Source organism: Choristoneura fumiferana, chromosome 30 (assembly GCF_025370935.1).
Source record: "Choristoneura fumiferana chromosome 30, NRCan_CFum_1, whole genome shotgun sequence".
In the NCBI taxonomy this organism is placed as follows: domain Eukaryota; kingdom Metazoa; phylum Arthropoda; class Insecta; order Lepidoptera; family Tortricidae; genus Choristoneura; species Choristoneura fumiferana.
In genome coordinates this window covers 8,418,003-8,434,182 of record NC_133501.1, presented here as the reverse complement: position 1 = coordinate 8,434,182, position 16,180 = coordinate 8,418,003, and the positions used below count along the sequence as shown (strand labels likewise).

At 38.8% G+C, this 16,180-nt stretch overlaps 1 protein-coding gene across 1 annotated transcript in view; it reads right to left on the bottom strand.

Moving 5' to 3' along the window:
• Positions 1-16,180, bottom strand: part of LOC141444578 (cytoplasmic aconitate hydratase-like) — a gene marked incomplete at its 3' end in the record, with an annotated part of 48,377 nt that overhangs the window by 19,816 nt on the left and 12,381 nt on the right. The window contains 5 exon segments of the mRNA XM_074110144.1: positions 6,157-6,273; positions 7,633-7,733; positions 10,709-10,880; positions 13,437-13,567; positions 14,746-14,872. Coding sequence (XP_073966245.1) covers positions 6,157-6,273; positions 7,633-7,733; positions 10,709-10,880; positions 13,437-13,567; positions 14,746-14,872 — 648 coding nt within the window.

Here is a 16,180-nt window from a genome sequence, read left to right as displayed (position 1 = left end):
ATCGATCTCCATCATCATAAGAAGCCGGAAGACGTCCTCTGTTGAACAAAGGCCTTTTAGAACGTCAACTTCACCATTATTTATGTGGCATTTTCATTGCGGAATTATTACTACTAGACGAACAATCAAATGTCAAAAAAACGGCTGATACGCGTCCAGTCGACAAGTTTCAACTCTGCCACTGGAATCATACTGACCCGTTTTTTTAGACATCTACATCATCACTGTCATCATCATCGGTTCTAAGACATATTCATGATAGCTTAATTTTTTTAAACAATTATGCTAATGATATATTAGTATTCGTAGTTGTTAAGTCAAATAATATTATAAAGCTAGGTTTTCTTTGTTCATTTCAGTAATAACAGGGTGTCGCTAAACTAAAAAGTCAAAGATAAACGGTTGGTACAATTCTAGTAGACACGTTATAATTCTGCCACTGGTTTGTACTGGCACGTTGGTCATGACTTGCTCTAACGTCATCAATTCATCATAATCAACCTCATCGTTCTCCATCATCATAAGAAGCCGGAAGACGTCCTCTGTTGAACAAAGGCCTTTTAGAACGTCAACTTCATCATTATTTATGTGGCATTTTCGTTGCGGAATTATTACTACTAGACGACCAACCAAATGTCAAAAGAACGGTTGGTACGCGTCCAGTCGACACGTTTCTATTCTGCCACTGGAAACATACTGACCCGTTGTTTTAGACATCTACTTCATCAACATCATCATCGTTTTTAAGACATATTCTTGTAATCTTATATATTTTAAATTTCTCAACAACATTTTTGTGTTTTCTTATCTTATTTCTGATTGTGATATTTTTGTCTTTACTTTAATTATCTTTTCAAATCTTGTTTTTCTGTGTTTAAATTACGCTGTTGGCAGATGAATTACGAGAAAAACGGTTGGCATACCTTTAGTAAACACGTTTGAATTCTGCTACTAGGGATATACTGACCAGTTGTTCTAGTAATAACTACTTCATCACTGTCTTCATCATCACGATCAATCATCATCGCTCATAATCTATGATGCTTTAAAGGTTATATATGTATATTTTTACTGTTTTTATATTTCTTACAGGCAACGTTTGTGTTACTAATTTTAAGATTTTAAAAATGTAAAGGTGATTATTACCATAATCATTATTTACTGTTAAACGACCGCCTAAATGTCAAAAAAAAAACGGTTGGTACGCTTCCAGTCGACACGTTTCAATTCTGCCACTGGACTCATACTGACCCCTTGTTTTAGACATCTACATCATCACTGTCATCACCATCGTCCCTAAGACATATTCAAGATATCTTAATGTTTTAAACCATTTTGCTAATAATATATTAGTATTCATAGTTTTCAAGTCAAATAATATTATTAGGCACGTTTTCTTCATTCATTTCAGTAATAACAGGGTGTCGCAAAACTAAAAAGTCAAAGATAAACGGTTGGTACAATTTCAGTAGACACGTTATAATTCTGTCACTGGTCTTGTACTGGCACGTTGGTCATGACTAGCTCTAACGTCATCATAATTTACCATCAACATAAGCCGGAAGACGTTCACCGTTAAACAAAGGGATGCCTTTTAAAACATCAACCATATCATTATGACAATTCATATTCCGAAACCAGGCTAGCAACCTGTCACTATTGTACCGTTTATGTCCGAAGCCGTAACGTTTCGTGTGCTCTGCCTACCCCATTTAAGAATACAAGCGTTATGTTTGTGTGTGTGTGTGAGTATATTCCGAAATTATTACAACTAGACGACCGCCTAAATGTCAAAAAACGGGTGGTACACGTTCAGTCGACACGTTTCAATTCTGTCACTGGGCCTATACTGACCCGTTGTTTTAGACATCTACCTCATCACCATCAGTATCATCATCACAAGTCTTATACCTAATTTTATTTTCTGTGTTTTTCTTAGCTTGTTTCCAATATAATAATCAAATTAATGATTCAAGTTATTATTAAACATCGTCGACAAAAAGTTATAATTTGTTTGGTATTATTACAACTTAATTTTGCGCGTGTAAGACGGCGCTATCACTGTAATTTATTTGACGTCACAAAATACGATTCCTGCAAATGCAGGACAAATGTTCCAAATCTGTCACTGGATTTAGACTGAAGTTCTTTTAGATTGGTTCTATTTCATCACAATCTACATCAACATCGTCATTTATGAAAGTTTTACTCACAGATATAGATTACACTAGATAACGCAAACACCTCAATCTGTATGAAAACCAACCGTGTCACTTTTTTATATCTACTGTGACGTCTCAAGAGCGAATTAGCGATGTGAATTCCTCAATGTCCGCGCAAAATCGATTCAAATGCGCCGCCCGCCCGCGCCGTGGGGCTCGATTCGTGGGGACATGATTAGTCAGTTAGCGGTCAGTCTTTGTATGGGGCCAACCCCGACGTTTGGTCGGGGTTCGGACACGCGAAGTAGATGCATTTGCGTAATCTAGTGTAATCTATATCTGTGGTTTTACTGCAAATTTACATTGGCTGTTTGTTTAGAAACACTGATGTTTGCATTGTAATTATCTTTCTCAAATTTACTTTAAGTTACTAAACTTTGTTAAAGCTGCAAAATTATAGTCCTACTCATATTATTAATGCGAAAAGTATGTGTATGTGTGTGTGTGTGTGTGTGTGTGTGTGTGTGTGTGTGTGTGTGTGTGTGTGTGTGTGGTGCGTGCGTGCGTGCGTGCGTGCGTGCGTGCGTGCGTGCGTGCGTGCGTGCGTGTGTGTGTGTGTGTGTGTGTGTGTGTATGCTAAAACGGCTGGGCGGATTTGGATGAAGTATGTAGATAGCTGCACGTCTGGAATAACACATAGGCCACTTTTTATCCCGATATTCCCACGGGATAGGTATTAAACCTTGAAATTTCAACCGCTGGGCTTAGTCTTGAAATTTTGGACAATTGTTCTTAGCACAACCTCAATGAAGACCACGATATAAACTTTGGGAATTCCCGGGGGAGTTTTAGAAAATACCGGAATTTCAATTGTACCAGATGTACCAGATCTAATAGTTTATGCGTGCGAAGCCCAACAACGCACCTTCGTATTGTTTATTTGTACCTAACAATATTGTTGTGTTTTGTATTTTCTATCTTTCTTTCCTTCCTTTTAATATTAATAGACTAAGTTCTACTCGTTCATTTCAGTTATAACAAGATGACCAAAGTGAAAAGTCAACGAAAAACGGTTGGTACAATACCAGTAGACAAGTTATAATTCTGTCACTGTTCTTATACTGACCCGTTGATCATGACTTGATCTACATCATCATGATCCACCTCATTATTCGCCATCATAAGAACATCTCAGCTCATCATTATGATAGGATTTAAAAAAAAAAAATTTGATTGCTTAGTAGCGACATCTCTTGTCTGGATGAGCGGTTGGTTCCGAAAGAGTGTGACGTCTGTCGACGCCACATAGATGTCGCTAGTACTGCTGCTTAAGTAGCTAAGTAGAAATAAGCAACCTGAGATATGTATGCATAGGAAAAATTCGTGTCTAGATTCCTGTCCAGCAGTGGTGTAGGGGTTATAGCACGCAGCACGGATTGCTGAGGATCTGGGTTCGATTCCCAGTGCTGGTCTCTTCTTCTGGTTTTTCTGTGCATCCATGTCTCAGTTTGTATTTTCGATAATCTCATCATTATTTACGAGTAGCATTAGTTCAGCGACTTTTTTTCACTTCTCATGCTCTAAAAGTAGGTCAACATAGCCTTACGAGGCGGGAGTAAAGTGAGTACTAGTCTGTATATTTGTCCATAAATATAAAAACCTGTTCACAGAATTTCAAGAAATGTACTCGCGTAAGGTTAGACCGCAATATAAATATAGATTATATAAACCAGCCGTAAAACTGGCATTGACATCCAAAAATACCTATGTTATGTGCATTAAGATATATAATAAGCTGCCGGATGTCTTTAAAGATAAGAAAATAAAGCATTTAAAGTGTAGTAGTGCAATGGTTAAGTGAAAAGTGTTTCTATAGTGTTCGTGAGTTCTTTGATAAGTAATTTATGTTAATTGGCTTCTGTGATTAAAATTAATACATTAAAACTAATGCACTCAATTATAAATTTGTACGCCAGTCTGTTGGCATAATGTGGCGTCTTATGACTGTATAACTCTAAGACCTTGATTGAAACCCACTATTAACAAATAAATATTTCATTTAATTTCATTTCATTTCACTAGTCCTAGGGAGTAAAAGTATTTTTTTTTTAATTGACAACGAGTGACTTAGATAAACTAAAACAGCCAGTACTTGCTTAGCTTTTGGCATAAAATATGATTGTGTATGGACCATTTTCATGACGAAAATGTTACGTTTTTTCTTAGTCTACGTGGTCTTAGTTCTATACTTTTTCCGCATAGAAGGTGGCGCCATTCTATTTATTCCAGTTTGTGTATGGACCATTTCGCCGATGCGATTTTGTTATATCTGCGTCTGGTTGGAAAAAAATACTTACCGCGAAAACTTTGAAATCATTGTAGAGCGAAAATCATAAACGATAAAAATAAATTGAGAAAGTGAAAAATAGAGTTTTCACTTCGAGACTAAAAGTCAATATAAGCCCTCGGATAAATAGACACCCTCGCTGATGCTCGGGTGGCTAACCACCTCGGGTATATATTGGCTTATTTCAGTCCCTCGATGAAAATATGCTATTTGATTTTTATTGTACTTTGAAGAAGCAATGTAAGCAAAGCAATATTCTAGCGTAACAGGCGACGTCAGTTGGGCTCTAGGATGGCATACATTGATGACAGTGGTTTGACCTATCGCCTCTCAAGCAGAGGGTCGTGGGTTCAAACCCCGGCTCGCACCCGAGTTTTTCGAAATTCATGTGCGGAATTACATTCGAAATTTACCACGAGCATCGTGAAAACATCGTGAGGAAACCTGCACAAACCTGAGAAGCAATTCAATGGTGCGTGTGAAGTTCCCAATCCGCACGCCTGTGCCCAGCAGTGGGACGTATATAGGCTGGGATGATGATGACAGTATTTAATTTGTATGAAAAAGGGAAAATCTAAATACTATTATTTTTATAAGTCGCTGAACTAATATTGTTCAGTTTGGCGAGTACGATCTATGTTTTAATTATTTGCTAACGTCGCGTTACAGGCCACATATGGCAAACCCTCAAAAGTAAAAAACGATACCCTTACTTTTTTTTTTTTTTTTATTCGACCACATTCCTTGCTCATCTCTGGTGGAAACGCGGCCTTAAGGGGATCCCATGCCCCAATGACCTCCGATCTGAATTCATTAGTTTTCTAATGATTTTTGTAGCTTTTTTATTAACAACAACGGTTTTAAGCAATATAGTATCCCATATTTACTTCAAAGTTCATTGTTTTTCTAGATATTTGGCATCAAAGTTGAACAATTTTAGGCCAAAAAACTGGTTTTCTGGCCATAACTTTTGTGTTAATTAGTTTCAAATGATAACCCTCGACCAGTTTTCAGAGACGTCAAAGACGAACCCAAATATCTAGATTTCGTATATGTTAGATCTTGCACGTCAATAGAGATACGAAATAAGCGTTTTTTCAGTCAATGTTTTAAAAACAAATACAAAATTAAGTATAATTTTTTTTCCAAATCCGGTAGACAAAAATGGAGATAAAACATTGGAGAACCGATAGTCGTTTGACTTATAATTCTATCTGTAGTGCAAAAGTAGGAGATACGATTCAAAACTTTTTTTTTTTTTTTTTTATTCGACTGGATGGCAAACGAGCAAGTGGGTCTCCTGATGGTAAGAGATCACCACCGCCCACAAACATCTGCAACACCGGGGGTATTGCAGACACGTTGCCAACCTAGAGGCCTAAGATGGGATACCTCACGTGCCAGTAATTTCACCGGCTGTCTTACTCTCCACGCCGAAACACAACAGTGCAAGCACTGCTGCTTCACGGCAGGATTAGCGAGCAAGATGGTGGTAGCAATACGGGCGGACCTTGCACAAGGTCCTACCACCTGCTCCTTGCCACCACTTGTCAAAAAATCGATGAAAACCTCGGTTAGCCCCCTAAGGCAATTAGTTATGCGCATAAAAACAGTACAAGCCTTATTTACGGTGTTATTTTAACTCACCTTATTGGTGAGACATTCTTCGAAGTCCTTCTTCATGTTGGACACGGACACTCTGTCTTGAGGCCTTTTCGGCCCGCTGACAGATGTCACCACCGTTGACAGATCCAGTTCCACGACCTGTCAAACCATAAAAGGGTTTAGGCTCAGATCAAATAAAAAGTAAAGATAGGGCGCTGCGAACAACGAAGTGAGGCCAATCAAACTACACCAATCCGTGTGCTAACACAGTGGCACGCACACACTTGCAATCAAACTACACCAAAACCTTATTACTTGAGCAACGCTAACCGTGGAACACAGCGTATTTTTAACTGCGACTCATATCACTAATAATGCCAAATTGCGTAGTGAAAGGGTGTAAAATCTATTCGTCCAAAAATAAAAAGCAGGATTGAATCACTTTTCACACGTGACTAAACTCGAAAACCAATATTTTCAATAAAAATCGAAATAATTTTGCTTAGAACATAAAACGTCAACACTAGTGTTGCCATTATAATATTGTAGTTACCCCATTAGGTATTGGGTTAAAGCCGGCTATGTAATTAAATATTTTTTTTATTAATTCTATTCTTTATTAGCACGGCTTATTTCTTTTTTTTTAAACTTTACATTGTTGCCTTGGATTTTGTTATATAACAAATATATAACCGTGTTTCATTTTTAACACCAAGTATCAAAATAATATGAGTGCCGTATTGCCTCGGCGTGGTCTATCGTCCTACACTACCAAAATGTAATATCTAGAATATCAGTGACATTAAATTTGAACCTTAATACCATGACGATACCGTTTGTTTTTCAATATGAATGGTGCAGTGGCACGTGCCAAATCGGTAGCTAACGGCTTTGCGATAATATATACAATGGCCTTTGTTTGAAAGATAAGGGCTCAAAGCGAAGAGTTCACCTGGGAAGATTCATACTATAACAAACACACAAAAAAACATACAGACGAATTGAGAACCTCCTCATTTTTTGAAGTCGGTTGAAAAGTATTAAAAATTAAATTCTTCACCGAAACTTATCCCTCTAATATTATAAATGCGAAAGTTTGTAGGTCTGTTTGTTTGTTTGTTACTTCATCGCGTCTAAACTATTAAACCGATTTAGATGAAATTCAGTATACAGATAGCTTGAGACCCGGAGAAGGGCATAGGATAGTTTTTATCCCGGAAAATTGCATAGTTCCCGCGGATAGTCGCGGGTAACGCTAACGGCTAGAACTAAAAAAAAATCCTTGCTCACCCGCGACCTTACGATAGCCAAGCTTATGCAAAATATGCGTGTTCATGCAGTTCCTCGACCTCCAACACTGTAAGAACACACACAAATCACACAAACCCATCTATCACCACCACCACACCACACTGACGCGTTTCGAACTCAACCAGAGCTCATCTTCAGAGTGACACAACCGTACACCATGCCACCAGTTGTTAGACTAACGGCTAGTTTATACTGTAACTATTTTACCTCAGAGAAGACAGGGTCTTGCGCAGGGTTATTGTAGTCTCTGAACTGGTTGGTGGCACGAAGGTACGTCTCGATGATTTCTATTTTTTCCTTAGTGCGGTCTGAAAACAAAAATAAGGAATATAAGCCAAAATAAAATAAACCTTATTACTTTGGCTACGTCAATGACGTTTATATATTTATTTCTCAATAAAAATTTACAGCATTACATTTACCACGAATGTGCTATAAATATAAAAACATGAAAATAATTACATACAATCAATATATCAATTAATAATAATATATTAAAAAAGTAATTTAGGGACTTTCATTTTGCACATATATACGGAATATAATGTGTGAGGTTTCATTTTCTATATCCATTACGTCATGTGCCATATATGTGGCACATAATATAGTGGCATGTGTGGCACATAATATAGTGACATGTGTGGCACATAATATAGTGACTTGTGTGGCACATAATATAGTGACATGTGTGGCACATAATATAGTGACATGTGTGGCACATAGTATAGTGACATGTGTGGCACATATATAGTGACATGTGTGGCACATAATATAGTGACATGTGTGGCACATAATATAGTGACATGTGTGGCACATAATATAGTGACATGTGTGGCACATAATATAGTGACATGTGTGGCACATAATATAGTGACATGTGTGGCACATAATATAGTGACATGTGTGGCACATAGTATAGTGACATGTGTGGCACATAATATAGTGACATGTGTGGCACATAATATAGTGACATGTGTGGCACATAATATAGTGACATGTGTGGCACATAGTATAGTGACATGTGTGGCACATAGTATAGTGACATGTGTGGCACATAGTATAGTGACATGTGTGGCACATAATATAGTGACGTGTGGCACATAGTATAGTGACATGTGTGGCACATAATATAGTGACATGTGTGGCACATAATATAGTGACATGTGTGGCACATAATATAGTGACATGTGTGGCACATAATATAGTGACATGTGTGGCACATAGTATAGTGACATGTGTGGCACATAGTATAGTGACATGTGCGGCACATAGTATAGTGACATGTGTGGCACATAGTATAGTGACATGTGTGGCACATAATATAGTGACATGTGTGGCACATAGTATAGTGACATGTGTGGCACATAGTATAGTGACATGTGTGGCACATAGTATAGTGACATGTGTGGCACATAGTTATAGTGACATGTGTGGCACTAGTATAGTGACATGTGTGGCACATAGTATAGTGACATGTGTGGCACATAGTATAGTGACATGTGTGGCACATAGTATAGTGACATGTGTGGCACATAGTATAGTGACATGTGTGGCACATAGTATAGTGACATGTGTGGCACATAGTATAGTGACATGTGTGCACATAGTATAGTGACATGTGTGGCACATAATATAAGTGACATGTGTGGCACATAGTATAGTGACATGTGTGGCACATAGTATAGTGACATGTGTGGCACATAGTATAGTGACATGTGTGGCACATAATATAGTGACATGTGTGGCACATAGTATAGTGACCTGTGTGGCACATAGTATAGTGACATGTGTGGCACATAGTATAGTGACATGTGTGGCACATAGTATAGTGACATGTGTGGCACATAGTATAGTGACATGTGTGGCACATAGTATAGTGACATGTGTGGCACATAGTATAGTGACATGTGTGGCACATAATATAGTGACATGTGTGGCACATAGTAATAGTGACATGTGTGGCACATAATATAGTGACATGTGTGGCACATAGTATAGTGACATGTGTGGCACATAATATAGTGACATGTGTGCACATAGTATAGTGACATGTGTGGCACATAATATAGTGACATGTGTGGCACATAGTATAGTGACATGTGTGGCACATAATATAGTGACATGTGTGGCACATAGTATAGTGACATGTGTGGCACATAATATAGTGACATGTGTGGCACATAGTATAGTGACATGTGTGGCACATAATATAGTGACATGTGTGGCACATAGTATAGTGACATGTGTGGCACATAATATAGTGACATGTGTGGCACATAGTATAGTGACATGTGTGGCACATAATATAGTGACATGTGTGGCACATAGTATAGTGACATGTGTGGCACATAGTATAGTGACATGTGTGGCACATAATATAGTGACATGTGTGGCACATAATATAGTGACATGTGTGGCACATAGTATAGTGACATGTGTGCACATAGTATAGTGACATGTGGCACATAGTATAGTGACATGTGTGGCACATAGTATAGTGACATGTGTGGCACATAATATAGTGACATGTGTGGCACATAGTATAGGACATGTGTGGCACATAGTATAGTGACATGTGTGGCACATAGTATAGTGACATGTGTGGCACATAATATAGTGACATGTGTGGCACATAGTATAGTGACATGTGTGGCACATAATATAGTGACATGTGTGGCACATAGTATAGTGACATGTGTGGCACATAGTATAGTGACATGTGTGGCACATAGTATAGTGACATGTGTGGCACATAGTATAGTGACATGTGTGGCACATAGTATAGTGACATGTGTGGCACATAGTATAGTGACATGTGTGGCACATAGTATAGTGACATGTGTGGCACATAATATAGTGACATGTGTGGCACATAGTATAGTGACATGTGTGGCACATAGTATAGTGACATGTGTGGCACATAATATAGTGACATGTGTGGCACATAATATAGTGACATGTGTGGCACATAATATAGTGACATGTGTGGCACATAATATAGTGACATGTGTGGCACATAATATAGTGACATGTGTGGCACATAATATAGTGACATGTGTGGCACATAATATAGTGACATGTGTGGCACATAATATAGTGACATGTGTGGCACATAATATAGTGACATGTGTGGCACATAATATAGTGACATGTGTGGCACATAATATAGTGACATGTGTGGCACATAATATAGTGACATGTGTGGCACATAATAGTGACATTTGGCACATTATACGTGCCATATGTGGCACATCACACGTGCCATATGTGGTATAATACTTACTGGTCTGAGCCAGGTACTGGAGCGAGCGCGTGTCGACTGGGAAGTGTGCCACCGTGGCACCGAACTCGGGGCACATGTTGGCGACGGTGGCGCGGTCCGCTATGCTCAGAGCGGACACGCCGGGACCGAAGAACTCCACGAATTTACCGACCACGCCCAGGGAGCGGAGATGCTGAAAAAAAAATACGTGTAAAAATAGTGTTTTATGAAACAGCTGTATAAGAGGGCGTAAAAGCGAGTGGCGTGGGTTACGATGTGAGCGTAGCGAGTTTTTTTCTTACTTATACAACGTTGCATACAATACTTTTTCTACGACAAGGTACTATTGTAGTCTACTCTAAGTAAATTAATTAAGACTATGGCAAACGCATATACAGGATGATTTGGGAAACGTGCTGGTGGCGCGCTGCCGCAGCGCACACCTTAGAATTGACCTAATGCACGCCAATAGTACAGCCAAAGTTACAAAAATATGTATGTATACGCGACTTTATTGACTGAACATTAAGGTCGTTTATACATGTTATTGTAACATTTGACCGTATCGATACCGACGACCGGATGGCCAAGTGGTTAGAGAACCTGACTACGAAGCTTGAGGTCCCGGGTTCGATTCCCGGTCAGGGCAGGTATTTGTATGAATGTTAAGAACATTTGCTCATGGTTGTTGGATGTGTAATATGTATTTAAGTATGTATTTGTCTATACCGGGTGTGGCCCTCGTCAATCTGAACAACATTAGTTAGGCGACTTTTTAAAAATAATAGTCTTTGAATTTCCTTTTTTCATACAAATTAATACTGCTATCAATGTACGCCATCCTAGAACCCAACTGAGGTCGTCTGTCACGCTACAAACATCAAGCTTTTCGCTTTACATTGCTTCTTCGAATAAACTTACTATATACGTCCCACTGCAGGGCACAGGTCTCCTCTCGGAATGCGAGGGCTTGGGCACTAGTTCCCACGCGAGCCCAGTGCGGTTTGGGAACTTCACACACACCGTTGAATTGCTTCGCAGGTTTGTGTGCAGGTTTCCTCGCGATGTTTTCCTTCACAGCAAAGCTCGTGGTAAATTTCAAATGTAATTCCGCGCATGAATTTCGAAAAACTCAGAGGTGCGAGCCGGGGTTTGTACCCACGATCCTCTGCTTGAGAGGCCATAGGTCAAACCACTCGGTTACCACGGCTCACGGAACTTAAAAGTGTAATAAAAATTAATAGTACATTGTGTCTTTAGGGCGGTAAATAAGGAATTACGAACGAGAGTCTATTAGATTAGTCTATTAGGCTTTAATGAGTCGATGTTCGTAATTCTAGTACCGCCCGTGCGACATACAATGTTTTTCATCACATTTGCGAGTAAAATTGTATATTTGCAAAAGAAAAACTAATATTTTATTATCAAAAATTGCCGATACCGCTGACTGCGCTCTTGGCAATCCGCAGCATGTGCATGGCGTGCGTGTGCAGCGCGCGCACGGAGCAGCAGCACACCAAACACCATGCAGTAACAAACTCATGCGACCGACCTTGGGCTTCATGACAACAAAATTAGTACGGGCAATGACTCATTTACCGACCTTGGGCTTCATGACAACAAAATTAGTACGGGCAATGACTCATTTACCGACCTTGGGCTTCATGACAACAAAATTAGTACGGGCAATGACTCATTTACCGACCTTGGGCTTCATGACAACAAAATTAGTACGGGCAATGACTCATTTACCGACCTTGGGCTTCATGACAACAAATTAGTACGGGCAATGACTCATTTACCGACCTTGGGCTTCATGACAACAAAATTAGTACGGGCAATGACTCATTTACCGACCTTGGCTTCATGACAACAAAATTAGTACGGGCAATGACTCATTTACCGACCTTGGGCTTCATGACAACAAAATTAGTACGGGCAATGACTCATTTACCGACCTTGGGCTTCATGACAACAAAATTAGTACGGGCAATGACTCATTTACCGACCTGGGCTTCATGACAACAAAATTAGTACGGGCAATGACTCATTTACCGACCTTGGGCTTCATGACAACAAAATTAGTACGGGCAATGACTCATTTACCGACCACGGGTTTCATGACAAGCACATTAAGGTCGAGGGTTTTATTTGGGGGGTTGCAACAAAGGTAGCCTGCATGTTACGACACTGTTTATGAGCAAGTGTGATCAAAAAAAACTAATTATTTGTAAATGTCGCTGAAGTAGTGTTGTTCAGTTTGAGGAGTATGATCTATGTTTAAATTATTTGGTCATATTACAGGACACACTCAGTATAAGTATGTTTATCCATTGCCTGGTATCCATAGTACAAGCTTAGCTTACTTTGGGACTAGATGAATTGTCCCATGATATTAGAGAGAGAGAGAGAGAGAGAGAGAGAGAGAGAGAGAGAGAGAGAGAGATACACTAGAAAAGCTCATCATAATTTGATTGCTTAGTTGCCACATCTCTTGTCTGGGTGAGTGGGTAGTTAGTGGTAGTGTAGGGGTATGGCACGCAGCACGGAATGCTGAGCACCTGCGTTCGATTCCCAGCGCTGGTCTCTTTTTCTGGTTTTTCTGTGCATCCATGTCTCAGTTTGTATTTCCGACAGGATTTCTTTTAATTGATAATTGAATGCTCCAGTCTTTAATTATCTAAGGCTTTGGCACTATGAGTGTCTATTAAATTTTGGCAAGTATTTTTTTATGGTTTTGTGGACTTACCTTAGTGATGGTAAGCACTAAGTCAGTGGAAGTGGCAAGCGGGTTCAGTTCCCCGACGAGGCGGTAGCCCACTACTTTGGGCAGCAGCATGCTGATAGCCTGGCCCAACATCACAGCCTCCGCTTCGATGCCTGTCGGAGTCAAAATGAAATAAATTGTACTATATATTGCATTTTATCCTACTGTATAAATGCAAAAGTTTGTGAGTGAGTAAGTGTGAGTAGGTTTGTTACTTTTTCACCCTGAAACGGCTGGACGGATTTGGATGAAATTTGGCATGTAGATAGCTGTACATCTGGAATAAAACATAGGCTACTTTTTATTCCGATATTCCCACGGGATAGGGATAAAATCTCGAAACAACAACCGCTGGGCTTAAAGTCATTTGACATGATTGTTTTTAATGTATGATTGGTTATTTCGAGTATTTTTGTGTTTTTTATTTCAACTCCAAATTTGTTACTTTTACGGTCATCCCGTAAAACCATATCGAAAATACAAACTGAGACATGGATGCACAGAAAAACCAGACAAAAGAGAATGAGAGCGCAACATAGATGTCGCTAGTGCTGCTGCTTAAGTAGCGTAGTAGAAATAAGCAACCTGAGATATGGGTGCATAGGAGAAATTCGTGTCTGTACTCTTGTCCAGTGGTAGTGTAGGGGTACCTATAGCACGCAGCACGGAATGCTGACGACCTCGGTTCGATTCCCAGCGCTGGTCTCTTTTTCTGGTTTTTCTGTGCATCCATGTCTCAGTTTGTATTTTCGATATGTTTTTAATGTAACGTCAATGAAAACCACGATTTAATTTTCGAGAATTCTCACAGGAATTTAGCAAAAAACCCAAAATTTCAATTCAGCTGCTGGATCTAATGAAGTAATGATTTACGTGTGCAAAGCACTAAGTCAACACTAGTCATTTATATTGATAACTCATTATCCATATATTATAGATGCCGTGGTGGCCTAGTGGTTTGACCTATCGCCTCTCAAGCAGAGGGTCGTGGGTTCAAACCCCGGCTCGCACCTCTGAGTTTTTCCAAATTCATGTGCGGAATCACATTTCAAATTTACCACGAGTTTTGCCGTGAAGGAAAACATCGTGAGGAAACCTGCACTAACCCGCGAAGCAGTTCAATGGTGCGTGTGAAGTTCCCAATCCGCACTGGGCCCGCGTGGGAACTATGGCCCAAGCCCTCTTGTTCTCAGAGGAGGCCCGTGCCCAGCAGTGGGACGGATATAGGCTGGGATGGAACTCCTTATCCCACTTTTCATTAAAAAAAAACTTATGTTGTCGATTGACTCACCCCCTACTCCCCACCCCGCGACGCCCAGCCCATTAATCATGGTGGTATGACTGTCAGTGCCGACCACGGAATCAGGGAACAGGATGTCGTTGGAAAACACCACGCGAGCTAGGTATTCCAAATTAACCTGGAATAAATCATTATCAACAACAATAACAACATCATTATAATCATTACCATCATCATTATCACAATAATCCACAACATCAACAATAACATATCAATATAGACAACAACATACATACAAAGATTAAGTTTTGATTGTTCATATATTATCACCGCGGAGCGAAACTTTGATGCAGGTTACAGCCGTTAACTTTAACTTAGCCGTTAACTTATTGGCCTCTTTAGTTTACGGATATTTTATTGACACTTGAGACTGGCCAGTACTCACGAGTACCTATAAATGTCACTATTTTAATATGTTGTCTATATTTTATAAAAACACCCTATATGTTAATTTGTGTCAAAATTACGTGACCGGCATCAGAATTTTGCTCCCTGATCATCACCATCATCATTGTCATCAACAACATTTATCATCACCATCATCATCAAAGTCATAACCATAAATTACATGGAAAAAAATCATGGAGACGACGAAATGTGTTGTAAAACATCCTGACATTCCACATTTAAAAATGTTTTTTTTTTAAAGTACAGGTGTTCTAAATTCAAAACTTTGATTTTGAATTTGGACCTTTTTTAGCAGACTGTAATGGACTTTGGTGTATTGTGACGGTATTGTGGTCATTTTTAAACATTTGATTTTTTAATGAATTTTTTTTAATTAATTTATTTATTATTCAAATCACAACAAACTGAAGATTAATGATTTATTTTTACCTTTTTTTCATGTAATTTAATAGTTTAAGTACTTTTAACTTGAAATTTCAAGACTAATACATTCTTTGTGAGTGCTCCCTGAGTTTGGTTTTTTTACTTTTTATCTCAGATTTAGCAAGCAATGTGAATGAGTCATACCTTAAGAGAAAGAACAATAAACAAGCATGTTTTTAAAATGTTTGAACCTTTCAAGGATTTTTTTTAAATTTTTATTTACGGCACAGAAAAATGACTGTTCCAACATAAGACATTTTAAGTAATGCCTCCATTTTGTTTTTGTGGCAAGAAAGACGAAAAATTATTTCATACACATTAAACTATCCGAAATAAAAGTTTTTGTTTACAAATTAACGCTCATTGGGGCAATATTGACTCGTGACTCTCAAATTCCTAAATTTTTAATTAAAAAAAATCAAAAATACCTCGGCTATTACCCCCTTAAGGCTTTGCACGTAGGTACCAAAAACCTGTATAAGTTTTTAAATCTAATGCCTGACCAGAAATATATATTCTCCGTGTTGCGGAATTTCATTGGAACTAATTTCTTACACTGGAAATAATTTTAATGATTGTCAGTGTCACTGTGGTG